The 26332-nt window shown below is 36.2% G+C and overlaps 1 protein-coding gene across 2 annotated transcripts in view; it reads left to right on the forward strand.

Annotated features, from left to right (window-relative positions):
• ASCC3 (activating signal cointegrator 1 complex subunit 3) overlaps window positions 1-26332 on the forward strand; it is a 301569-nt gene that overhangs the window by 141527 nt on the left and 133710 nt on the right. For both annotated transcript variants that reach the window (XM_053664954.1, XM_053664955.1), the window contains exons 14-16: window positions 2815-2949; window positions 20981-21172; window positions 21484-21708. In XM_053664954.1, the coding sequence (XP_053520929.1) occupies window positions 2815-2949; window positions 20981-21172; window positions 21484-21708 (552 nt within the window). The remainder of the gene's footprint in view (window positions 1-2814; window positions 2950-20980; window positions 21173-21483; window positions 21709-26332) is intronic.

Raw genomic sequence — 26332 nt, forward strand, 5'->3', positions numbered from 1 at the left:
TTATAATTAAAATAAATCATAATTAAAATAATGACTTTTAATTATGATTTTAAACATTTAATGTTAATGAGGGTTAATGAGGCTATGTGTGATAAAATTCATTTTTGTATAAGAAAAAAAATTACCCTTACACTTTTAAAAAGGAATTCACAGTTTAAATAGCCTTACCTTTTGCAATAGACAGAATGATGGAATTTGACAGATTCTGAACTAGTGAAACCTCATCATGGCATTATGGTTAACAGAATTTTCTATCTCACTTAGTATTTAACAGCTTTTGTCAGTAATTTTGAAAATATCACAGTGATATTAAATGACAGTCTCTTAACATCTTATGAAGTAAAGATGTTTCCCCAGAAAGCTAGTCTATCAAATCAACTTTTTTTAGTTGAAAATGAGGAAAACAGAAGAATTTTCTAGCATCTGTAAAAGTTTTTGAAGTAAATGTTATGTATGAGTCAACTCTTTAGAAATATTCTTACCATGTTTTTCAAAACACATTAGTATCAGCAAGTAAGTTAGAGCTCTGACAAAGTGTGAAATCTCAAGCTTCGCATCCTTAAAAACTGTGGTTAACATGAGAAATTTCTCTAGATAACTTGCCATGCTATTTCATGTTTTACGAACACTGGGAGTTCTTCATTGAAGAGCTTCTGTTATTCTCCAGATTATCTGCTCTCCTTCACTTTGAATATACCCTAAGAGAATATTAGTTAAGCATTTCAATTTCATGAATGACTGTTATTTGAGATTTTACCCGTCTGTGAATATTAATATTCCATATGTGAAACATACTCTCTGACAAGTTTATAAGCATACAAGATCTGTCCAGAAAGTGTTAAGCCATATAACATGGAAAATGAAGAAATTTATTGAACAAGATACAAGAAACATTGTACATAGAACAATGAGACTGCAGTCCTCTTCAAAGTAGGTACCCTGGGACCTCACACAGTTCTCCCACTCATCATCAGCTGCCCCATTGTATTTTTCCTAAATCGTACTGACAGCCTGAAATCTCTTCCCTTTCAAAGGTAATTTTAGTTTTGGGAAAAGCCAGAAGTTGCAGGGTACCAAATTGGGGATATAGGGGGACTGAGTCACCTGGGTGATTTGAAGTTTCACCAAAAAACTCTGCATAAGATGTGATGCATGAGCAGGCATGTTGTGGTGGTAAAGCTGCCAGTCACCTGTTGCCCTTAGCTGCAGCCTTCTGAATTATCTAAATAGTTTTCCAGAGGAATGTTCAAGCTGAACCCAAAAATGTGATGCAGATTCGCTGCTCTCCTCACTCAGTCACTGTGAATGTGATGGCCACACAGTACACATGTTCGTTCAGTAGCATCTGTCACCCCCCCCCGACTGGTATAGTGAAGTTGTTATTGTTCATGCATACATATTCTAGTCCACTCTCCTTGGCTACCAGGTCCAATCCATGTCACGCAAACCATTCTTGTTACATTAACCATGGTTGGAGTTTTTCCGTACAGACCTTGTAAGGTTACTATGTGTTATTTATATAACATGTGCTCTATATATGTGTCACTGTATCTCATTCCTGGTCAAATTCCAAATCTCCTTCACCTTTTAACTTTTCTGTTAGTTCTCCAAATGATCTTCTCTTTTACTGTAACAATTAGTTACATACCCTCCTAAATATGCAGCCTGCAAGTAACACCAAAGTCCCACCTTCTAAGAAAACATATTTAACAGAATATGGGGAAATACTGGGACGAAGAAGCAATCATCAGGAACTTCATGATACTGAGCCATAAGGGGAATGCCATGGTGGCTCCAGAGAGATTTAAAGGTGTCAGTCTCATTGGAAGCTGTGGCTCGGACTGGTCTCTAAATCATGCAAAGCTCCAGTACTGACTCTCCTTAGACTGTATGTTTCGGTTTGGTATAAATGTCAGTTATCTAAAAGTGTATTTATTTACACCATAAAAAATTGAAAAAGATCACTCACTCATATGAAAGAATAAAATTATTTTTCAACATAGTAATGGCTCTTTGGGAAGGCTGGGATTGAGCTGAACATGGGAGAATTGAAGGCACAAAGAAGAAACAGCAAGAGGAGAGAAGGCAGATCCTAACAGGCAGCAAATACAGGATGCTAACTGCACCCTTATTTATTCTTTTCAGTCGCCTTTAACGTTCTGCCTGGTAACTGTCCCTGAAAGTACTGTTATCCACTTCTCTTTGACAAAGAGACATGTGACGTTCCCCTCATTCAGATTTCCATAGTCACTTTGTCAATAATTCCGTAGGTAGTTCTACCACCATGAAAAATTCCGGATACCTTTAGAAACATTTCCATTTCCAGTAGTCCCCTAAACTATATTTTTAACAGTTGTTCTTAGACATGATTTTGTCCAAGAAAGAGGGTTCTTTATTGTTTTCAATTTCCTTAAACATGTTTAGGATACTGGGAATTTCATTGACTGTAGAGAAGTAAAGCTCTCATATTTTTTATATTCTGTCCCCATAATAGATGATTGTGCAAATGCATCATGTCTTCAAAAGAGAATATGTACAAATTAAACTCCACATTTTATATAACCCACTAATTTCATCTCTAATGTCTTCCAGTTTATAGGCTAATAATAAATAAATGCATGTTACTGAATTTTAGTTAACTTGCCTTTATCCTATACATATTTTGTTCTAAAATAAGGAGATGTTCGAAAGTTTGTGAACTGGGGTTTTATTTTGAAAAATTAACAGTTGTTTGTATTTAGTGATTTGCAGACTAGTATTAAGCCATCTTTTAATGAATTTTAATATTAAATAAATTGCTTTCCTTTATTTTAGGTGATGGTGTTTGTACATGCTCGAAATGCCACTGTAAGAACAGCTATGTCTCTAATAGAAAGAGCAAAAAACAATGGCCAGATTTCCTGGTTTTTACCTACACAAGGACCTGACTATGGACATGCAGAAAAACAGGTAGGGGACAAATAACAGTAAGATACCAGAACAAAGCACACAGTGTGCCAGATATACTGGTTATTTTATGCATGAAAGACCCATGGTACTCAATTTCTAAGAAACTAATTTTACAGATTTATTATGTTATAATCTTGATTTTTTTCTTGACTTAATGATCTTTCAAAGGATCCCAATGCATGTGTTCAATCATAACTTCTTTCTAAATAATTATAATTATAGTGTTTAGTCCTGCTTTTTAAAGTATAGTTAAAACATAAAGGACAGTTACGTTTTATAAAATGTTAACATCTATATATTTCTCATTGTCCTTTTAAAGAATCAATTGACAATTAAAAAATTTTTTTCCACCTTTAATTTCCTTGGGTCAGTATGGACAGACATACCTACATAAAAGTTCTTTTAAGAATGCAAGTGTTTGAGACCAAGAAATTTAAGACCCACTGCAGTGCTGTTCAGTATGTGCTCAAAGGACCTGAAAGCAAAGGTCCTCATTAGAAATGCAGAAACTCAGGGCCCACTCTAGTTTTACCAGATTATAATCTGCTTTTGAACTTGATCCCCAGATGATTTTATGCACATTATAGTTTAAGAAGTACTTCCATAGGTAATTTGGGTATCCTGAGATTTATAGGCTTTATTTAATTATATCAAATCATATTTTAGATCAATAGTGGGCAAGCACAGTCCCAGAGTCAAAGGCAGTCACCTGTTTCTGCAGTTAAAGTTCTATCAGAAAACTGCCAGACCCTTTTCTATTGTTTGTGGCTGCTTTTTGGCACAACAAGGGAGGAACCGAATACTTGCTATGAGACTATGTGTTTGGCCCGCAAGCCTAAAATGCACTGACCCTACGCAGAAAAAGTTTGCTATGATTTATAGCTATGAAAATAAATTTTCAGATAAAAAACTCTGAACATAAAATGATACTAACTCCGCAATATTATATATACAGTAAGATTTCACTGTTGTTTACTGAGCAGTTGCTAGACACCAGACATTGTTCCATGAGGTTTCATATTTATCAATCAATGAAATGTATTTAATTGTTATAATTGCACTATAAATTTTACCACTTTTAATATTTTAAATTCTGAATATGATAATCTGATGCTGGGGCGAAGGTCAGATTCTCTTTCAATTTAGAACTACAAAATATATTCATTTTCTTCATATTATGAAATTTCTATTCTATAATATTTATTAACCAGCTTTGTATCTTTCAATTATTTATTAATTATGAATTTCTGAGACTCTTTGAAAAGTCAAGTTGGCATTCATTAAGTCTTATTTCATTTCTTTGGAAATACAAAGCAAGTCTGTTTTGTTTCAAAGCCAAGCCTAGAGAGCCACCTGGTGGACATCTGGTTACTTCATAGCTCTATTCTGAGAGCTATGGCTCTTCTAAATAAAGCAGGTTTATTACGTAATTATTATAACAATGTTTAATGATTATGAAGTGTTCATTAGGGCCAATGATTGTTTCTATTACTTTATATAACTCAGTTCTCACAACAACCTGAGATGTAGGTTTGTATTGTTATCCCTTGATATAGCATATATGTAAGTAATTCAGATATGACAAAATATTCTAAAGCATATAGAAATAATTTATATAGAGACTTTCAAGTAATTGGGACAACATCATCAAACACAGATTCACAGATCACTATGCCCAAAAAACATGGAGAAATAAAAAATTTTAATATAGTTGGGTAGATTTGAACATTGTAGTTATTTTTATTATAACTTCTGGTATTTTTATTATATTTTATTTTTATCCAATTTAACTGTTATTGGGTTATTTAACAAGAATGAATTCCACAACATTTACTAATAAATACTGGAGCATTGTTCTGTTCACCATTATATTCCTAGCCTTTTATACAGTATTTGGCTGATAGTGGGTCCCCCAAAATTACTTTTTCTTTTTGCCTTTGTACTTATGAGACAAACATTGTAAGAGATATTCGCACTTTTTTTGTTGTGATCAGCACCACTATTGTTTCTTTGAAGATTCTTATCCCCATTTTCCAGATGAGGAAACTGAAACTGGGCAAGAGAGTGATTTCCCTGCCACTCCCATGCAGTGAGTTAGTGCAGCCACGATTTGGGCGGGTCTCACTCCAAAGTCTACCCTTTTCACTGCCTGTCTTTTTTTTCTTCTTCCTTTTATTGAATTTACTGTGATGACACTGGTTAACACAATTACACAGATTTCAGGTGCACAGCTCCACAACCCATGGTCTGTACACTGTACTGTGTGTTCCCAAGTCCGGCCTCCATGTGTCACCATTTATGCCCCTAAACACTCTTCCATCAAGAGCAAGTGAAAAATCCAGTCTGGGATTTTTTTAAAGGCTTGAAGGCTTTGAGTCATTTTTTTAAATAAAAGGGAAGAATGTATTTTAAGCATAGCCACATTTCCCATTTCTCCTAAAGAGATATTCAAAAAGGTCAGCTCCTCCACAGTGGATATTATTTTATAACAAAAGAAAGGTAATCTTCCTGAATGTTTTCTCACATCTTCAGAATTTTATATTATAGTTCTAGTTCTAGTTGTTTACATCTTCCTATTCTTTGAAGTACTTTTTGAACTTGAATGGTATTAACAGTCTAGCAGTTCTACAGAAGCTATTACCATGATGGTAGGGGATATTTCTTCCCACGTTTTTGAAAAATGGGAAATTAAGTACTCAAAACATTAAAATAAAATTAGGAGGTAATTTTGCTATGGTCATACATAGAAATTTAGCCTTGTGGGTCCTGTTAATGGAAATATAATGGAATCCCTACCGTGTCCCTGTGATACTTTACCCCTACTTATTTAATGGAACCATCTTAAGTCCTGACTTACCAGATAAAGTTTTTTAAAGGCATTTCTTAATAGTTTTAACACACTATAACTTTGTGTAAATAATAATAAAACTGCATTAAGGAACTGGGAATGCGTCTCTCTCTCTCTCTCTCTCTCTCTCTGCACATTATGTGTGATATGCATGAAAAGGCTATTTCTGTGCTTTATCCACAGCTGAAATGAGTCTTCTCTTTCTAGTAAGTAAAAATTATGCTTCAGGACTCACGATATTCCCATCTTTTCTAACAGTCACCCCCAGGTGAAAAACCTGCCGTATTTTCAAATTGTCCACTGAAACAAGAACATAGGGAAAGAAGAAATGAAGTATCTAAAAGTAGCTTAACCTGTAGAGATGGAGCTGCTAGGAATTTCCGATGAGGCCCTCAGCAAGAGGGCACATTAACAGAAAGCTCTCATGATTACTTTACTGCTAGGAACCCTGTGGTCTTAAACACCTAAACATTTTGGAAGCTTTCTCTTCTATCAAGTGGAATAGCAATGGGATAAATAACACCTGTTCCAGTAGTTTACTGGGATAAACAAATGGAGTGATATATGAAATTGTTTTGGAAACTGGCATGAACAGTTACAAAACTTTACATATATTATAGAAATCTACTTTTAGAATATATGTGTTAATAACTAAATTTTAAAATGGTGAAAGGATAACAAGCAATATGGATAAATTTTCCTAGTTTATCCTGCATATTATAACTTTTTACTCTCCCCAGCAAAGATACTCTCGAGAAACCACAGTTTTCTGTGAAATAGAACATACTCCAGGGGAAAATAGCAGCTTACGTTTACAGAAGTAACTATATCAAGTTGAATGAATATTTCAGTTACACGCTTCAAATTCTGTTCCACTCAAGATGTAGTCAAATAAATTTTTACCCTTAGGTGCAAATCTGTTAAGAGATTTAAAATATTCTAATGTGAATGTGTCTCCATCTTCCCATCCATCTTCCCACCCACCAGCATACTTCCCTGATTTACAAATCTTTGTACATATATTAGTAATGTTAAGAGTTTTTTTCTTTTAGTTAGAAATGATTAATTGTACAGTAAGCGTCATGAATGTAGTTAATGGAAGTGTCTATTAATCAGAAAACTGGGGAAAATCCAATAATAATACATATCCTCAAAGCTATCTTAAAGTACCATTGTATGACTTTGTATTGCCTACATCTACCAACCATCTCCTTGTTTTCATTAGATGAGCATTCACTTTGCCTAGTAATGGAATCTGGCTTTGATACAAGTTTTCTGATCATGATGCTAGCTTTCTTTATTTCTGCCTTAGCAGCTTAACAGTATCAGTATAGGCCAAATAAAATTAGAATTTCTTCCTGCAATAGAAGATACCTGTTAAATAGCCCCCTTTCTCTTATTGTTTACTTTAAATATGTACAAAATGTTATCTTCTCAGGTTGTTTTTCCTTCACCATATCAACCTCCTTTCCTTTTCGAGGGTAATATAGCAATTTTACTGTCTTTTGTAATCACACAGAAATAATTTCAAAAGTGCAGTATTGTTTTAAACAGAAAATTAAAGTAAAAAATGGAACTGTGTTTTTAATTGGATTTTTGGAAGCATGACTCTTTACTGTTTTCAAAGGGAAGTAGCCTCTCAGAATAAAGGCTATGGATCCAGGCACACCTGGACATTAATCTTCATTCATATCCTCTAACATAGACTTTTGACTTTCTCAATTTATAATTTACTTAAGAAAGTAAATTCCTACTTGTATATTACATATACAAAGTGACAGTGATACCTATGTCTTAAGATTTTTATAATAAATGAGGCAACGTAGATCTTTCCTGACATATAATAAACACTGTAAATAGTTACATATGAGCTTTGAAGGGAAGGAAAAAACAGCTTTAAAGAATATTCGCTGTGATCATGTTAAAGTTAAAGCTTTAGGACAATAAAATATAATATATTGAATTGCCAAAGGCAATAAGCAGGTTGGGAGAAATATCAGTAACATACAACAGAGTAGTTAATATGCACATCTTTAGATATGTTCTTATTTAATAACCAAAACATGAAATTTCTAGTAAGTAAATGAGCAAAAAGAGGAGTCAATTCAGGTAAAACAAACTGTTGAAGAAAATAATTAGTACGTAAAGTTGCATAAATAATGGAGTATATGTACTCTTTAACCCAATAAATCATCAAAAACGAAAATGATGGTGTCCAATTCTGAAGATGATTTGAGGATTTGGTACAGGCTTGGATTTCCTGTGGCAACTATCAGTTCAGTCCTTTTAAAAGACATTTTGGTATATATTTTAAGAGCCAAACTTTTTTCCACATTCTTTAACTTTGAAAACCTAAACCTGGTAATCTTTTCAAGGGTACATTAAAAGAAAAGTTAGTATGTACCAAGGGCTCTGTTCCAACATATTATTTATTATGAAAAAAAATATAGAGACAGCATAAATATCCAACAGTAGGGCAGCTTTAAAGTAAACTATGGATGGGCTTTCAATTAAATATTATATAGCTATTAAGAACAATGATTTTAGAGTATATAAGATACCCAGTTCTACGTTAATACTTCATTTTTAATGCAAATGATCAAATGTCCCGTGCCACTGAAAATAAGTAGCCAAACAAGGCAGAGTCTGTTAGCTTTTAAGACACACACAGCCTCACAGAGGATTTAGAAATACATAGCTAAGTAAACCAAAATGAAATGACATGGGAGAACAAAAAGTTCAATAGAAACAAAAGAGAAAAGCGATTCAAGTCAGTGCTTTTGTATTTCAATATACAGCAATTTGTGTCATGAGTATTCCAAGGAAAGGAGAAAGAGAACCTGGGCAAAAGAAACCACTGGACACATTTGGAAAATGAGGGTGTTCTGTTTTCACTAGAATTTCAGGTGCGTGTAGATTTTGGTCAGGATGTAGAGGACCTTAAATTACATACTAAGAGTTTGGACTTTATGTAGCAGGGAGCTATTGAAGTTCGTCGGAAGAGCCAAATTTTATGGCCAGAATTTATGTACTGAAACACAGAATTGGTTTTCCTCCAAGCTGGGGAAATTCCCATCGCCAAGATGTTCATTTCAATACATCTAACATAGGGCTCGCTTGGTGAGACTCTTTTTTTACCTCAATTTAATTGAGAATAATTGAACTACCTCACCATATAAATTTAAGGTATACAGTGTGATGATGTGATTTATACATACAGTTCACCCTTGAACAGTGCATGGGTTAGAGGAGGTAACCCCTCTGCAATTCATGCAGTCAAAAATTAACATATAACTTGATTCCCCCAAAATGTCACCACATTTGTCCCCTGGTATCCCTGGAGGATTGGTTCCACAACCCCTGCAGATACCCAAATCCGGGGATGCTCAAGTCCCTTCTATAAGATGGCACAGGACAATACATACAGCTGGCCCTCTGCGTCTGTGGGCTCCCAACTGCAGATCAAAAATACTGTTTTCAGTCTGTGGTAGGTTGAATCCAAGGATACAAAACCTGGGGATATGAAGGGCCAACTGTATATTTATTGATAAAAATCCACATATAAGCAGACCTGTGCAGTTCAAACTCATGCTGTTCAAGGGTCAAGTGTACTGTGAAGTGATTCCACATGTAAGTGTGATCATGTAAGTTTTATCTTTTTCTACTTGACTTATTTTACTTAACATAATTCCTTCAAGGTCCATTCATATTGTCACAAATAGGAAAATTTTCTAGATTTTTATGGCTAAATAATATTCTACATCTTTATCCACTTAGGTCGTTTTCATGTCTTGGCTATTGTAAATAATGCTACTGTGAACATATGGGTGAAGGAAGGTATCTTTCTGTTAATGTTTTCCCTTTGGGTATATTTCCAGAAGTGAAATTTGGGGGCCATAAGGTAGTTCAATTTTTAATTTTTTATGGCCCTCCATACTATTTTCCACAGTGGCTGTAGCAATGTACAACCCTACTGATAGTACACATCGGTTCCCTTTTCTGTACATCCATACCAGTATTTGTTGTCTTTTTGATGATGGCCATTCTAATCAACATAAGGTGATATCTTGCTGTGCTTTTAATTTGTATTTTCCTAATGACTAGTGATGTTGAGTGTCTTTTCCTATGCCTGTTGGCCATTCATATATCTTCTTTGGAAAAGTGTCTATTCAGGTTCTTTGCCCTTAAAGAAATTTGATTAGTGAGGGTTTTTTTGTTATTTGTTTTATTTATTTATTTGTTTTTGAGTTGCATGAGTTTTTTATGTATTTTGGATATTAACAGCTTATCGAATGTTTTGCCAATATTTTCCCCATTCTGTAGCTTGTCATTTCATTTTGTCTGTGCTTTCTGTTGCTTTACAGTAGCTTTTTAGTTTGATGTAGTCCTACTTGTTTATTTTTTATTTCATCGCTTGTGTTATAAGTATGATTTCCCAAAATAATTACCAATAGCCATGTCAAGGAGCAATAAGCATAGAAAGTATCATTAGAATGTTATTCTTTCTTCTTTTGCTATTATGTTTACGTATATTTCGATTGCAGTTATTTTTGTTCCTGTGCTTTAACATATATTTTAGAGGTGTAGAATAAATTTTTTACAATGAATTTATATTATATATCTTGTTAAGGAACCATGATGGTTTGAAAAAGTATATTAATTGGAATATTGTTGCTCTTTCATTTGAAAATACTTTATTAGGAGAATCACTTTAAAGTTATATAGATTCAGTAAGTAAGGTCATTAAACATTAGTGATGCAGAGATTTATATTGATAAAGTTTAAAGCTCAAAATCACATTTCACAAGGTGATTATTTTTATTGTATTTCAGCCTTTATTTATTTGCCTGTGTTAGCATGTCATATTTTCAGCTACTTTCTATTATTATAAAATATTGTAGTAGTAAAAAAAAACATGGACATAAGGAATGCAGTTTTAGATGAGATCTCTCTTTTGCTAATGAGAGGACTTTCTCTGGAATCTAACTTGTTTCTAAATTGGCTTGTAGCAATATCAGGGTAGCCCATGTGAGAATCAAGGCAACCTTTGAAAGGATGATATAACATGGAACCAAGGATATGGTATTTTTTTTCTCCCAAGTTAAAGTGAACAATCGAGATGGGCAAAATGACGTGGAAATTGGTTATGCAAACTAGGCTAGTCTTTGTGAATTGATTGTATACACATGTGCCTCAAACTGTTTTTAGTAGTGGTCACTCAGTAAATATTTACTGGATGTAAGCTACGTACCAGTCACTGTAGTAGATCAATAGGTATCATGATAAATAAATTCTATTGTCAACCTGATTAAGGTGAATTGAGGAAGATGTGTTGTATCAGTCAAGATTCAGTAAAAGAAACGAACCACTCTGCATACAAGTTGAATAGAAAAGAAGTGAGGTACTTGCTTGAATGTTGGTAAGATGGGAAGAGCAGGAGCGATTCATTGGAACTGTTGAATTAAGAACCAATAAATTGCTCCTACTGATGGTGAAATATGCCACTGATGTTTTAATAGGAATTGTGTTGAATCTATGGATTCCTTTGGGTGGTATACACATTTTAATGATGTTAATTCTTGGAATCCATGAACACAGTATAAGCTTCCATTTAGTTGTTTCTTCAACAGTTTCTTTCTTGAGTGTTCTATAGTTTTCCTATTATAGGTCTTTTATTAGATTAAAATTTATTCCTAGGTACTTTACTTTTTTTGTTGCTATAGCAAATGGGATTTATTTCCTAGTTTCTCTTCGTGGTACTTTATTGTTGATGCATAAGAATCCCATCAATTTCTGAATATTGACTTTGTTGTATCTGCTACTTGGCCAATTTTACATATTAAGTCTAGTAATTTTTTTATGGGGATTATAGGGTTTTCTATGTACACTATCATGTTGTCTGTGAATAATGACAGTTTTGCCTCCTCCTTTCCAATTTGATTGTCTTTATGCCATTTTTTGTGTCTAATAGCTGTGGCTAGAACTTTCAGCACTATGTCAAATAAGACTGGTGAAAGCAAACACAATTGTCTTGTTCCTGATCTTAAGGGAAATGTTTTTGTTTTTGCCCATTGACTGTGATATTGGTAGTGGGTCTCTTCTATATAGCCTTTATTACGTTGAGGTATACTCCCTCAATTCCCACTTTGCTGAGTGTTTTTTATCATAAATGGATGCTGGAGAAGGTATAGCCACTGCTACAGATGCCTTTCAACATTCATGAAGAAACCTTGAGTATACAGTACATCCACTGTAACTTTCAGCCCTCATTTCTCCAAGATCTTTCTTGCCAGCAAAAGACAACAGCAGGAAGATGGTTTCTTCTTTACCTCTATTGTCTAGTTCTTGCCTGAGTGCATCTAATTGAACATTGGATTTTTTTTGCATCCAGTACCCTGACTATGAGAGACCTGAGAAAGACAGATTTTTACCTTCTGGTTCATGTAATACAGGAAGGTCTCATAGAAGGAAGTGGGAGTTGTATGCTGATTAATGTTTTAATTGGAAATGAAAATATATTTAGGAAGAGAAAGTATCTGCCCCTTTGCCTTTATTAGAGCTTATGTATTGGCAGGACAGAAAGACTAATCAACTAATTACATTATTTTAATTGAATTTCTAATAACTAATAAAGAGGGACAAAGTGCTAAGAGAAAGTAAAATTGGGCAGTCTTACCTAGACCAGTAGTGTTAGAGTGGGCTTAGCTAACAAAAGGACGTTTAAGCTAAGGTTGGGAGGTTAGGAGTTTACATAGCAAAAGTATAGCAGCAGGGTGTTGTAGGAAAAGTTTCAGACAAAAGAAATTTGCACATTGAAGGAAGTGGGTAAAGTCAGAATTACTAAAATGTAGAGCATGATGGGGAGTGGCAGATGGCAGGTTTAAATGACTAGATTGTGAGGGTCTTGTATATCATGTTACAGATTTGGTGTTTTATCTTAAAAGCAATGAATTATGATTAGAGGAATTTGAGGAAGGAAGTAGCATGATCAGAATTGTATTTATTAAAAAATAGATCATTAAATACAGGCAGGGCAAATGAGGATGGGAACACCATTTAGATTTAATGATAGATAGAGACGTTGATTTGTTGGAGAATATTGGGAAACCAGATTGCTAGGACTCAGTGATTAATGGGACGTGGATGGTTGAAGGAGAAAGATCTAGAAGCTTCTGTGTTCTAAAAAATGTCTGGCTTGCATTGTTGATGAGTAGTTGGGTCATTTATAAAGAAAAGGAATAATAGAGAAAGATTTGCCCGATGGAGGGACATGCCGAGGTTGACATACCTGGGATATTTAGAGATGGGCAGTAAGCAGCTGGATTAATAAAAGGAACACAGTCTGTGTTGGGCTGGTGAAACCACAGGAGTGGATATGAATGGTGAAAGAGCCTAGGACCAGGTCTTGAGGAATTCTAGTATTTAATGATCATATAGAGAAGAATGAGCCAAAAAAGGAGACTTCAAGGCATTGGAGTGAACCCCACACAAGTATAAGATTATGTTATGGAGGCAAAGGAAAAAAGTGGTTCAAAGAGGAGAAAGTGATCGTCTGTAGGTAGAACTGCTGTGAGAGGTCAAGTAATGTGAGGGTTACAAAACGTTCACTGTACTTAGCAACATGGATATTGGTGACCTTAGGTAGAGCCTTTTTCATTCACTTAATGGAAAACAAAAAAACAAATCAAGTTGGCTGATGATAGTAGATATCAATACTGAGAAGTTTACTGTATATACAAAAGGAAAGTGGATAGTATCTAGAAAATATGATATAGTATGCAGAAAGGCAGACATTTTATTTTATTTTTTAAAGTGAAAGTGATGTGTTTATATTGTCTGGGAACTATTCAAGAAAGAGTGAAAAAGGATTGAAATTGATTGATTAATTTTATAGGAGAGAAACTGAGTCATGGATAATATAATAGTCCTGAGAAGTCAAGAGGCATGAGATCCAAAGAACAAGTAGAGAGATTTTTCTTAGATAGTAGTCAGGGTACTTCTTCTATAACAGAATTGGGAAAGTTAAAAATGTGGGTTCTGATGCAAGTACATTTCAGGTATGTGGCAGGAAGATGGAGTTTTCTCTGATGTGATGCATTTTCTTCATGAAATAGATATTAAGGTCATTCCTTGAGAGTCAAGGGTAATGAGGTGATCAGTAGTTAGTGGAGAGAAAATAAGTGCCTAATGTAGACTTCATGAGACATGTGAGAACCGACTATAAAAGACATCAAAGAATTGCTGTCCAATATTAGGGCTTGTGGAGATTGTGATCATGGATTGAAAATGTTCTCAAGTCTCATTTGTATGTAGTTTTTCTTAACCACTTTTGCCAGTCTGTTACAACAAAAAGACTCTGTTATCTAAACTGGGTAAAGAACTAGAATAAGGACTGGGGTATGGATTGGGAGTGAGAGGGGAGGTACTAATAAATAGAGTGAAAGTAGAGAAATTGGACTTCCGCCAAGATGGAGGCATAGGTGGATGTGCCGTGCCTTCTCCCACAACCAAGATTAGAGAAAACTTAATATTAGCAACAGAAAACACAGCCAGAACACGGAAAATTGAACTTTTCGGAAGTCCGTTAACAACAAATTCTTCAGCCTGACCGGTAAGGGGCGAAACCAGCGGCTGGCGGAGCAGGGTTGCACAGGACTCGGCCAAACACACTCAGGCCCGCGGAATCCAGGCGCAGGGTCAGACCTAGTGAGCGACCCAGCGAGCAACCAGGTGAGCGACCTCGGGGGAGACAGCCGGGCCCGGGGCTGCGTGTTGACTGAGGTCTCGCATTTGTGCGCGGGTGGACAGGCGAGGGAGTGAGCGGTTGGACCGGGCCGGCAGGTCCCCACGGCAAGCGGCAGTGGAGGGCGCCGCCATTTCCCTGCTCTGACCCCACCTCCACATACAGCGTCATAACCCAGCGACTCTGAGTGGCCCGGCCCAGGTGAACCACCTAAGGCACTGCTCCTCCGCACCCAGCTGTGAGAAGCGGCAGAGGGGGTCGCCATTTCCCCGCTCTGGCCACGCCCCCACATACAGCGTCACAACCCAGCGACCTGGGAATCCAAGCCCCCGCTTCTCACACTTAAAGGGCCCGAACAGACCAAGAATGGCGCAGGAGGATCTCAGAGCCCCAGAAATAAATCTAAGCGATGAAGAAATAGCAAAACTCACAGACGCACAGTTTAAAAAATTGGTGATCAGGATCCTCACAGAACTGGTTGATTATACGGACAAATTAGACAAATATATGAAGGTGAAACTAATTGAAATGAATGGAATTGCACAGGACACCAATAGCAATGAAAAGGAAACTGGGACTCAAATCAATGGAGTGGACCAGAAGAAAGCAAATAATGGCCAAACAGAAAAGAGTCAAGAAGCAAGAATTCAAAGAAATGAGGAGAGTCTTAGGAACCTCCAGGACATCTTTAAACGCTCCAACATCCGAATTATAGGGGTACCAGAAGGGGGAAAGGCACAGCCACCAGTGGAAAACTTATTTGAACAAATAATAAAGGAGAATTTCCCCAATCTGGCAAAGGGAAATAGACTTCCAGGAAATCCAGGAAGCTCAGAGAGTACCAAAGAAGTTGGACCCAAGAAGGAACACACCAAGGCATATCGTAATTACATTAGCCAAGATTAAAATGAAGGAGAGAATCCTAGAAGCAGCAAAAGCTAAGGGGACAGTCACCTACAAAGGAGTCCCCATCAGACTGTCAGCGGATTTCTCAAAAGAGACCTTACAGGCAAGAAGGGGCTGGAAAGAGGTATTCCAAGTCATGAAATCTAAAGACCTACATCCAAGATTGCTCTATCCAGCAAAACTTTCATTTAAAATGGAAGGACAGATAAGGTGCTTCTCAGATAAGATCAAATTCAAGGAGTTCATCATCACCAAGCCCTTATTATATGAAATGTTAAAGGGACTTATCTAAGAAAAAGAAGTTAAAGAAACATGAACAGTGAAAGGAAAACAAACTCACAGTTATTAACAACCACACCTAAAACAAAAGCAAACTAAAAGGACAGCTAGATCAGGAGTGGAAACATAGAAATGAAGATCTCAAGGAGAGTTAGCAACAGGGAAGTGGGAGGAGGAGAAGGGGGGAGAAGGTACAGAAAATAAGTAGCATAGACAGTAGATAGAAAATAGATGGGGGGGCAAGAATAGCATGGGAAATATAGAATCTAAAGGACTTGAGACACATGGTCATAAACTAAAGGGGGGGTGATGGGATGGGGGGTAGGGTGGAGGGGAATAAAGGGGGAATAGAACAACTGTAACAGCATAATCAATAAAAAAAATTTAAAAAAAGAAAGTAGAGAAATTGTGATAGGAAGTATTATTTTAAAATGAGCTTAGAAAAATTAGTTGGGCAAGCTTGAATTATAGGAAGCCTTGGACCAGCAATTGAGATGTTTGTACTAGTGATTTTAAAAGTCATACAGTTGTGGTGGATGACAAATCTAGAATGTAATCATTGGTCAGCTGAGTTGGGACAGAGGCCATGGGAATTAAAGGGTGAGGAGCTTGGTGTCCACATGGAAAATACTGTCACCTAGGATGTTGAGAGGAATTGGGATGGACAGAAGATAAGGAGCCATGGGTATCAAGTCTTCACTGGATAAGTTTGGGTGACAGCCAGATATACTGAAGCTTAAAGGAACAGAGGTTTTTATAAAAGGTTAGTACACACTGGTTTGGAAATGGTGATGGGAAGAGAGACCTCTTCACCCATCACTTGAGAGGTGTGCACAGGAAGCCGCATTCAGGGAGGAGACTCAAGTTTCGGTTCAGGCAAGATGGGAAAACAGATGGATAGAGTTTGCTGGTCCCTGAGGGGTGGGTCCAGAGAGTAGGGTGGAGAATTTAATATCCTAGAGTGGAAAAAACAGTACAGAGGATAAGGAACTGAGTCAAGAGCAAAGAAAAATACCTATTGTCAGGGAGGCAGTAGTACAATAGATCATCAGCTCCCATTGCCTATTCCCATGTCAGATACAAAATCAGAATCTCTGACACAAAGGCCCTAACATTTTTAACATGATCCACAGACATTCTGCTCATAGCCAGGTTTAATTGATCTAGTGCACAGATGACTACTGGACCTTATGCTAGAACGGGGAGGGACAGGTTTCCTGGCTGCCTCACTGGGGACAGAGCATTGCAGGTTATGGTTCTCTTCACATAAATGCCAGAGGACCAATCTTTGATGTCTCTGTGAACACAGTTTAAAGTGGAATAAACCTTTAAAACAGAGATAGGAGGGGTGGGAAAGATGGCATATTATATTCCCTAGATCTCTAAACTCCAGTGTCCAAAGAGAAGCCAGGTACTGGTTTTTTGCCCCTAGCATGTAAGCAGGTCTGGCTTACTCTGATTAACATTGTAAACATTACATGATAAAAATATAAGTAAACAAAGATGAGAGCTTTATAATACGTCTTCTAACATTAATAAAGCATGTAATAATTGTGAGGAACAATGGTATCATTTGGGAGAAAATATTTCTCCCAAGTTAAATGATAATGCCTCCTTGACTGCCTCCTCCCAGTTAAATTTTACTTTTTATAATGGCAGTCATTTTTCCCTCGTGGATTTGCAATTACCCACAGTGAAGTGTACCTTATCAAGACAAATTACCTCAGAAGGCTTACAAAAGTCACTATACATCATTTATGCAATTTCATCATACTCTTCTATTCACGGTTTGTATTTGAGTTGAAGGTTTTGCATGTATTTTGGTCTTCTGTTGAATAAAACAAATTCGTTCTCCTTTGATATCCCTAATTGCTTGCTGTCAGTCTTTTTATCCAGTTTTTTAATCATGTGTTTTTGTTAGTTTGGAAGTCAGCTTTTGGAAGTGGTTGCATTTTAATCTTACTCATTGATTTTCCATTTCATGAGTAGGGAAAAGGTATGGAGGGAAGCCTTGCATGCTTTCACAGAGGGAAAAAAGAACCTAGTGCCCTCTGTGTGCTAGTGGGTTGTTTGAGCAGTTGTCCATTCCATTCTAATTTGACTGATTACCAAAGCCTGGTATGGGAAGTTCACTTGTGAAAACTGGAAACACAAAGCCAGAGGAAACCAAGCTGAGGCAATTCTTAAACTACACACACCTGACGCCCTTTACTTTTCACAGCTGGTATTCTTTTGGGCTGAATTCCCACATCTAGAAATGTTTATCCAGTGAGTATAGTATTGGATCTTTAATGGCCTCCTTAAAGAACCCAGTGCTCTGTTCAGAGAATGTGAGCAAGATAAACTGTTATCTCTGCAGCTGTGCAGAGGGTGGCCGAGCCTGGATCCCAGGGAAATGAGGTAGAAAACTGATTATATCTGGGGACCTCAGGAAGCAGCAGGTACCTTGTAATAAATTTAGCTGCATGAGTCATGATCTTAACCACCTTTTCTCCATTCACTTCTCTAAGTAAGATTCCTGTTAAAAAGCTTTTGTGTTTATATTTTTTCAAAGAAAGGTTTTGTACAACTGCCATTGTGCATATTTACGTGTGAGTTTTAGTGTGAACAGATTGAATAGTGTTAGACACACTTTTTTGTTTCTTGCTCTCTTCACTTTATATATATGTCGAGGAGATCTTTCCAAATAAACACAGGAAGACCTCATCCTAGAAACAACTTCTTTTACCAACTATATAGAATGCTACAATGTGGACATTATCATAATTCATTTACCCAGTCCTGTCTTGTTGGATACTTTGTTATTTTCAGTTATTTTTTTATTGTTAAAAATGCTGTAGTAAAAAATTCTTGCTCATACTCTTGGCAGTTGCAAGATGTCCTTTGGGAAAATTTCTGGCAGTGAAGTTTATTCATCATCATGGTACATGCATTTAAAATTTTTGTGAATATCCCTTATTGCCCACTAGGGAGATTTTTCCAATTTACATTTTTTCGCATCATAACTTTGAGGAAGTTACTTTGCTCACATAACTGTCAGCACTGGGCAGCGTGAGAGTTTTTAAGTTAATGACAGATTAATAAGCAGAAAAAATGGTACTTCATTATTATTTTAACTGATATTTCTTTATGAGTGAAACTGGGCACTTTGCATATTGGCCATTTGAATTTGATTTTTACATAGATTATATGTTCATATCCTTGGCTTCTCGTGTTTTAAATTGCATGTGCGTCATGTGTTACAGCTAATTTTTCTTGTTAACATTTTGATTTTTATTTGTTTATATATGTTTTTACCATGCTGAAGTTTTTTATCAACTTACAATCTTTGGGCTTTTTCTTGCTTATAGTGGCCACCCTGCTTCATCCGTGATGTTCTCTAGCCCTTTTTAAAATTATATTAAATTTAATTTATATTTTAGATCTTTAATCTGTCCAAAACTTATTTCATATAGTAATGGACCCATTATCTTTTTCTGAGTATTTATTCCCCATTTCTTCTATTGATTTTTAAATTTAATAGAACATACAAAATTCTTGTATTTGCCTGACCTTGGCCATGAAAGAGCTCTGTTCTATTCTAGCAAATATTCCATAGCAGGCTTCATCCCAGGTTACCCCATATTCATGGGATTGACAATGACAGTAACTCATATCTGAAAAGAGGGAAGTGGTGGCAATATGATCCAAATATAGTTAATCATAAAGTATATGTATGATATGATTTCTAAGAGGCCAGCCACTCTGCACAAACATCAAATGAGAATATACTGCCCTTGAAGAAGATAGCCTTTTTGTATACACGTATTTTGAGTTTCTTTGTTGTTATTTACTTGGCTGGCCACTAGATGGTAGGATTGGTTAATGTATTACCATCCAGTTTACATTTGAAGCAGACTTCAGGGAGTGCTATTTTCTTGTATCGTTTTCTTACTTAATTATTATTAACATAGAAATTTAAAATTTTAAGTGACCTTAGTGATAACCTATGTGCCAAAGCCTGCACTGGAACCCCAGACTCCTGAAATCCTGCCCCATGCCACTGTGGTGTTCCTTACGTGAGAACTGTCGAATGGAAACTGTTTCAGAAGAGGCTACTGAAATGTTTGTAATGAAAGTTTCAGAACAGTAGCTCAAAACCTCTAGATGAGGTGCCCAAACAGAGGCTTTGACTGTGTAAACACTTATGTTAATCTAAAGTCTTTAATTTTGCAGGAAAATTTTCTCCTATCATATAGTGAATCTTCGTAGAATTTTGTAAAATCTGCTTTGGCGTGTATACAGACAGACTGTGGCTAGGTGGGCCGTAGCCTACAACTGACCTGAGACCAGGTCAAAGAGCAGACACCAGAAGTGAAGGTAGTGTATTCAGGGCAGCCACAAAGTTGAGCTAAGGCAGTGTCGGTGCCCTCCCATCAGAGATCTCCAGGAACAGGAGTGCAGGTGAACACAGTAGGTCTATTGGCTCATTGCTGTGATAAAGAGTTTATGCTGTGCAGAACCCTGGGGCATCTCAGTAGGAGGGAAAAAGGCTTCCCGGGCAGTGGGTCTGGAATGGAGTGTCACGCTAAGGTGAGTGTGGATTTGTCAGAAAGGGGACATAGAGAAGAAGTTGGCCCTTGTGACTAGCTAAGTGAGGTTAGTGGATGGGTATTTCTGTAGAGCCTTGCATTGGAAGGACTCTGGTCTTTACTTGGGATGAGGTGGAAGCCACTGAGATTTGTGCTTTATCTTAATAGAATGTGTTGGAACGGTAGGAAATTGATTGTAAGAACAGGACATCTGAATGAGAAAAACACTTGCTTTTGATTTCCTTCCTTTTGATTTTGTAGCATGGTTGAGATTACATATTTTTTTAACAGATAAAATATAATTTTTAATAACTTTGTATAAACCATTGTATACTAATACTTAGTAAGACCTTGAGATGCTTAACAATGCCCTGATTGGTGTGGCTCAGTTGATTGGGCACTGTCCTGCTAAGTAAAAAGTCATTGGTTCGATTCCCAGTCAGGGTACATGCCTGGGTTGCAAGCCATCTGTCCCTGGTTGGCATGTGTGAGAAGCAACTGGTCAATGTTTCTCTCCATCCTTTTACACTCCCTTCCCCTCTCTCAAAAATAATAAATAAAATATATATTTTTAAATTCTTAAAAATAATTTTATTCTCTTTGATAAACTCACTCAATGGAAGGCTAAATAACCATCCCTTTTAGATGCTAAAAAATTTTTATGTTTTGTGTATATCTCTCTAGGTGCAAAAGTCAAGAAATAGGCAAGTACGAGAATTATTCCCAGATGGTTTTAGTATTCATCATGCAGGAATGCTTCGGCCGGATAGAAATTTGGTTGAAAACTTGTTTTCTAATGGGCATATCAAAGTCCTAGTCTGTACAGCCACGTTAGCCTGGGGTGTCAATCTTCCTGCACATGCTGTTATTATTAAGGTAAGAGCTTACCTTCCTTTGCACATGGATTTGTGATGTCTTAAAACAAACCTGTGGATTAATGTATTTAGAAAAATATTGTGATATGGCTGCTTCACGGACTTTGAATGTTATTTATTTAAGGACAGAATTATTTTCTCAAAAAAATTCTAGTTTATATTGTGAAAATTTAACTCTATCACAGATGATGAAAGGATTAGTTAAAGTACACTTTTGAGATCTTGCCATATTTGCCTAATTTCAGTATTCAGCTCATCAGGATTATATTTGTGTGTGTTTATGTTAATTTTTATTAACTTTTCCTTTTCTAGGGAACACAAATATATGATGCAAAAAGAGGCTCCTTTGTTGACCTTGGAATATTAGATGTCATGCAGATATTCGGTCGAGCTGGAAGACCACAATTTGACAGATTTGGGGAAGGAATCATCATAACAACACATGATAAACTCAGCCATTATCTCACTTTGCTCACTCAACAAAACCCAATTGAGAGTCAATTTCTGGAAAGCCTTGCAGATAACCTGAATGCAGAGGTAAGATCTAATGAGTGAAAGGTTGGCAAAAGATCATTAGCTGCAAGAATGATTAAGTAAAATAAAGGTTGACTATTTTAAAGTATTTGAGAGAATAGCTTGTTCCATTAGACAGCCATAAGACACAACAAACCAAATGGCAATATTGTTCATTAATTCAGAGCACTACAGAATGCAAATGATAACTGATAAGAACTCATTGCTCAAAGATTATATGCTTTTTAAAATGGAATTTATTGGGGTGACAGTTAATAACATTGTACAGGTTTCTCATGCACAGTTCTATAATACATTATCTGTATATTGTATCGTATGTTTATCACTCCAAGTCAAGTCTCCCATTACCATTTACCCCGTTTTCCCTCTTCTGCCTCCCCTCACAACCCCTTTCCTGTGACAGTCACCATCCCATTTCTCTGTGTCTATGAGTCTTTCTTTTTGCTTTGCATAATCTCTTTACCCTTCTCACCCAGCCCCTATCAGCCAGCCCCTAATCCCCTTCCCTCTGACAGCTGTCAGTCTGTTTTCTGTATCCACGAGTCTGTCTCTACTTTGTTAGTTTATTTTGTTCATTAGATTCCACATATAAGTAAAATTATATAGTATTTGTCTTTCTCTGATTGGCCTATTTCAGTTGGTATAATACCCTCCAGGTCCATCCATGCTGTCACAAAAGATAAGGTTTCCTCCTTTTGTTTGACTGAGTAGTATCCCATTGTGTAAATGTACCACAGCTTTTTAATCTACTCATCTCCTGATGGGCACTCGGGCTGCTTCCAAATCTTGGATATTGTAAATAACACTGCAGTGAACATAGGGGTGTATGTATTCTTTTGAATTAGTGTTTTAGGTTTCTTCAAATATATTCCCAGAAGTGCAATTGCTGTGGGTCTTAGCAGTTCCATTTTTAATTTTTTGAGGTTACTTCCTGCTGCTTTCCCCAGTGCCTGTAGTAATCTGCATTCCCACCAACAGTGCACAAGAGTTCCCTTTTCTCCATCCACATCCTCACCAGCTCTTGTTTGTTGATTTACTGATGATAGCCATTCTGACAGGTATGCAATGATATCTGATTGTGGTTTTAATTTACATTTCTCTGATGATTAGTGATGTTGAACATCATTTCACATAGTTATTGGCCATGTGTATGTCCTCTTAGGAGAAGTGTCTATTCAGGTCCTTTGCCCATTTCTTAATCGGATTGTTTGGGGGTTTGGGGTTTTTTTTTTGGATTGAGTTTTATACATTCCTGTTATGTTTTGGATATAGTCAATTAATACTTAGCAACGGAAGCAAAAAATACACTGGGATAAAGATAATCTATTCAATAAATGATGTTGGGTCAATTGAACAGATATGTGCAAATAAAGTGAAACTAGACTGCTTTCTTACACCATACCCAAGAATAAACTCAAACTGGATTAAAGACTTAAATGTTTGACTCAAAAGCATACAAATCCTAGAAAAAAACACAAGCAAGAAAATCTCAGACATTTCTTGTAGCAATATTGTTTCTGATATATCTCCTCGGTGAAGGGAAATAAAAGAAAAAAGAAACAAATGGAACTACCTCAGATGAAAAATGTTTTGAACAACAAAGGAAACCATGAACAAAATGAAAAGTCAGCCCTGACCAGTATGGCCCATTTGACTGGTTCCTGCAAAGCCAAAGGTCACCAATTCGGTCCCAGGTCAGGGCACATGCCTGGGTTAAGACTTCTAACCCCAGTCAGGGGGCTTATGAGAGGCAACTGATGGGTGTTTCTCTCTCACATCGATGTTTCTTTCCTTTTCTTTCTCCCTCCCTTCCCCACTCTCTAAAATAAATAAGTAAAATCTTCTTCTAAAAAATGAAAAACAACCCACTGAATGGGAGAACATATTCACCAAAACCATATATACTTTTAAATTATGAGGTTTGGTAATGCGGCAAAAATCTAACCAAGCCTAATACAAACCAAGGAAACAATATATCTGTATCACACTTCTGCAAGTTATTTTATAAAATATTTTGAAAGTTTTTACAAGGTTTATAAAGGTCCTTTATCTTCGATCACTTGATTAACTTTGTTGTACAAAATATGATTGCTCAACTATTACAGTGTTTCATGTGTGTATGTGTGTTTTGTGTTAAGATTCAAATAACAGACCCTAGAATCCTAGTTAACTGGGAAACAACTGGTAAAGTCAATAAACTTTCATAATATGAGCTTATGTGTCAGACATTCAAATGAGGTTTTACTGTTTTCATGACACTTTCAGTTACTGCTCTAGCATTTAGTACTTTTCTATTTCTCTGTCCTTTTTTCCTTTTAAAGGTGACTCAATTTTTGGAAGTAAGGGTATAAATACTAAAGAGATGAATAAATGAAATATTTACTATCAAATATTACTTGTGTGCAGGTCCTATATACCAGGTACTTCTTAAACACCTTATGGAAATTTTACTTACATTCTATTTATGTTATTTAAGTCTTTCTAGAGGATAAAAAACACAATAATTTTTCAGTCCCCTCTGTTAAGGAGCAAAAAGTCCAAGGGTAGAAAAAGATGAAAAAAACCCAGAACCCAGAGTAAAATACTGTTTATAGAAAGATTCAGAGAAGGAGAAAGTCCTTTTGGACCCAGGCTACCAGGAAATGCTTTGCTTTTGAAGATGGTAAAAGTTGACCTGGGTCCGGAAGAAGAGATAAGGTTTGGAAGATCCAGCTGGAAGTTAGAAAAAGTCATGGAAAATGCTGGTTTCTAGTAGTATAATTACCAGAAAATAGAAAGCATTAGGAAATAAATTTTGCCTCCAAAGAAAATAAAATAGCTCAGTCCTCATCACCTACTATGATTGCATGGTTTAGATAAGCAGGTCTTTGGTCAACAGTACTCATGACGGAATAGTCTATTGTATAGAGATAGTAGTAGTAGCAGTCAGCCAAGGACCTGCTAAATGCCAGAGACTGAGGGGGGCTCTTTGTATTCTCTGTCACTCTCTCAGTAGTTCTGCTCAGCAGGTAGGACTGTCCTCAAAGAGATACGCAACTGACCCAAAGGTCATTCAACTACTGATTTTGGGAACTAGTGATTACACTCAGATCTGTGCAACTCCAAACCTAGTCTTTCCATTATAGCCTAGGTGTCTGTTATATTGAAATGTAGTAAGTTAAAGGCAAATATATTTCTCTATATAAATACCCAACATTTACCTTCTTCTAAGACCAGGAATAAATATTTTCCAAATTGAGAGTCATAATTTCTCTGACTTACAATAAAAATCAAGGCTCTTTTGTACAATTTTTCTTGAAAAAACATATCAAGGAAAATTATATCCTCATAAATATAAAATTATTGTTGTTTATGGCTTTTTGTAAGTGATAAAGTAAACACAGGGTGGTCATGTTATTACGCAGAAGACACAGTGAGTAAGTCACTCTTCCTGTCCTCAAGGAACTCTTCCCAGGGACTCTAAAATGCCCTCAGTGAAACTATTGGTCAAGTCCTGAGAAATTAAAAATAAATTGTAGTCCTTAGATTTACCTAATATTCACAAAGTACTTGTTAGGTGTATCATTTTCAGAAAGGCTAACTTTAACCACTAATTCATTTAATACCATAAATGGCATTTAAATAATGAAATACATACCTTGAAAATTTTAGCTAATGTAGTGAAGTAAAGCCATTTTTTTCTGTGTATAAAGTTTCTTTTTCATATTGTGTTCTACTGGAATAGCTTCCAATTAAAGTAAAATTTCTCCTTAAGGAAAGAACCTCCCTTAAATTGTATTTGAGTGTGAAATTAAATTTAATAATCTGTGGAAATCAAGTGTGAAATTAGTTTATAAAAAGAATGTGGGCTGTGTCCTTAAGGTAATGGATTTTTAAGTCTTTAGAATCCTAACATCTTTGCAAGACTGCACAGTGACAGTGATCAACATTAAGGTCATGTTAGATTAGCAGTATTGCTTCTTTGATATCAAAGTAATATCTTTGATAACATGAATATCAATTCAAACCATTAGCTTAGAAGAACTAGAGACAGTATTCCATTAATTTTAGTGCAAACATTTTATGAGGCATCTTTGCTGATTGATGCATAATGGGGCTGAGTTTTTAATGCTAATGTCAAAAGGTCACTAATCCCAGCCCTGGGTAAAGCTACTTAATTTTGCACTGAGAGAAAAACTGAAGCAAGTTTGAGGCTTACTAAAATTTATTTGGCAGACATTACTGGGTACCTTCTTTGCAAGCTCCCTGTAGTCTATACTTCAAAATATGTTAATCTTTCCATATAACCATACATACATTCCTTATATAGAGCCCCTTCCATCTCTGCAGGACATGGTACAAACACCTTGTCCTTGGATTTAAGGCCTCCACCGTGTTACTCTCCAGCACAGATCTTCTGCTCTAGACAGGCTCTCATTTACTCACTTCTCCTGTAAAACCTAATTTTCCTGTTTATAAAAGAAGGATAATGGATTTTTGTAAAAATTTAACAAATGCCTGTGTCTAGTTGGTACCTAGTGAAAGACTGTATCCCCATTAGCTGACAGTTCTTTGATTCTCAGCCCCGCCTATATTTACTGTCAACATTCACATTTTAGTTCAATAAATAAATGAATGAATGGTAGCA

The sequence above is a fragment of the Artibeus jamaicensis genome, unplaced genomic scaffold (assembly GCF_021234435.1).
Source record: "Artibeus jamaicensis isolate MK-2021 breed Jamaican fruit bat unplaced genomic scaffold, CSHL_Jam_final contig_387, whole genome shotgun sequence".
NCBI lineage: Eukaryota > Metazoa > Chordata > Mammalia > Chiroptera > Phyllostomidae > Artibeus > Artibeus jamaicensis.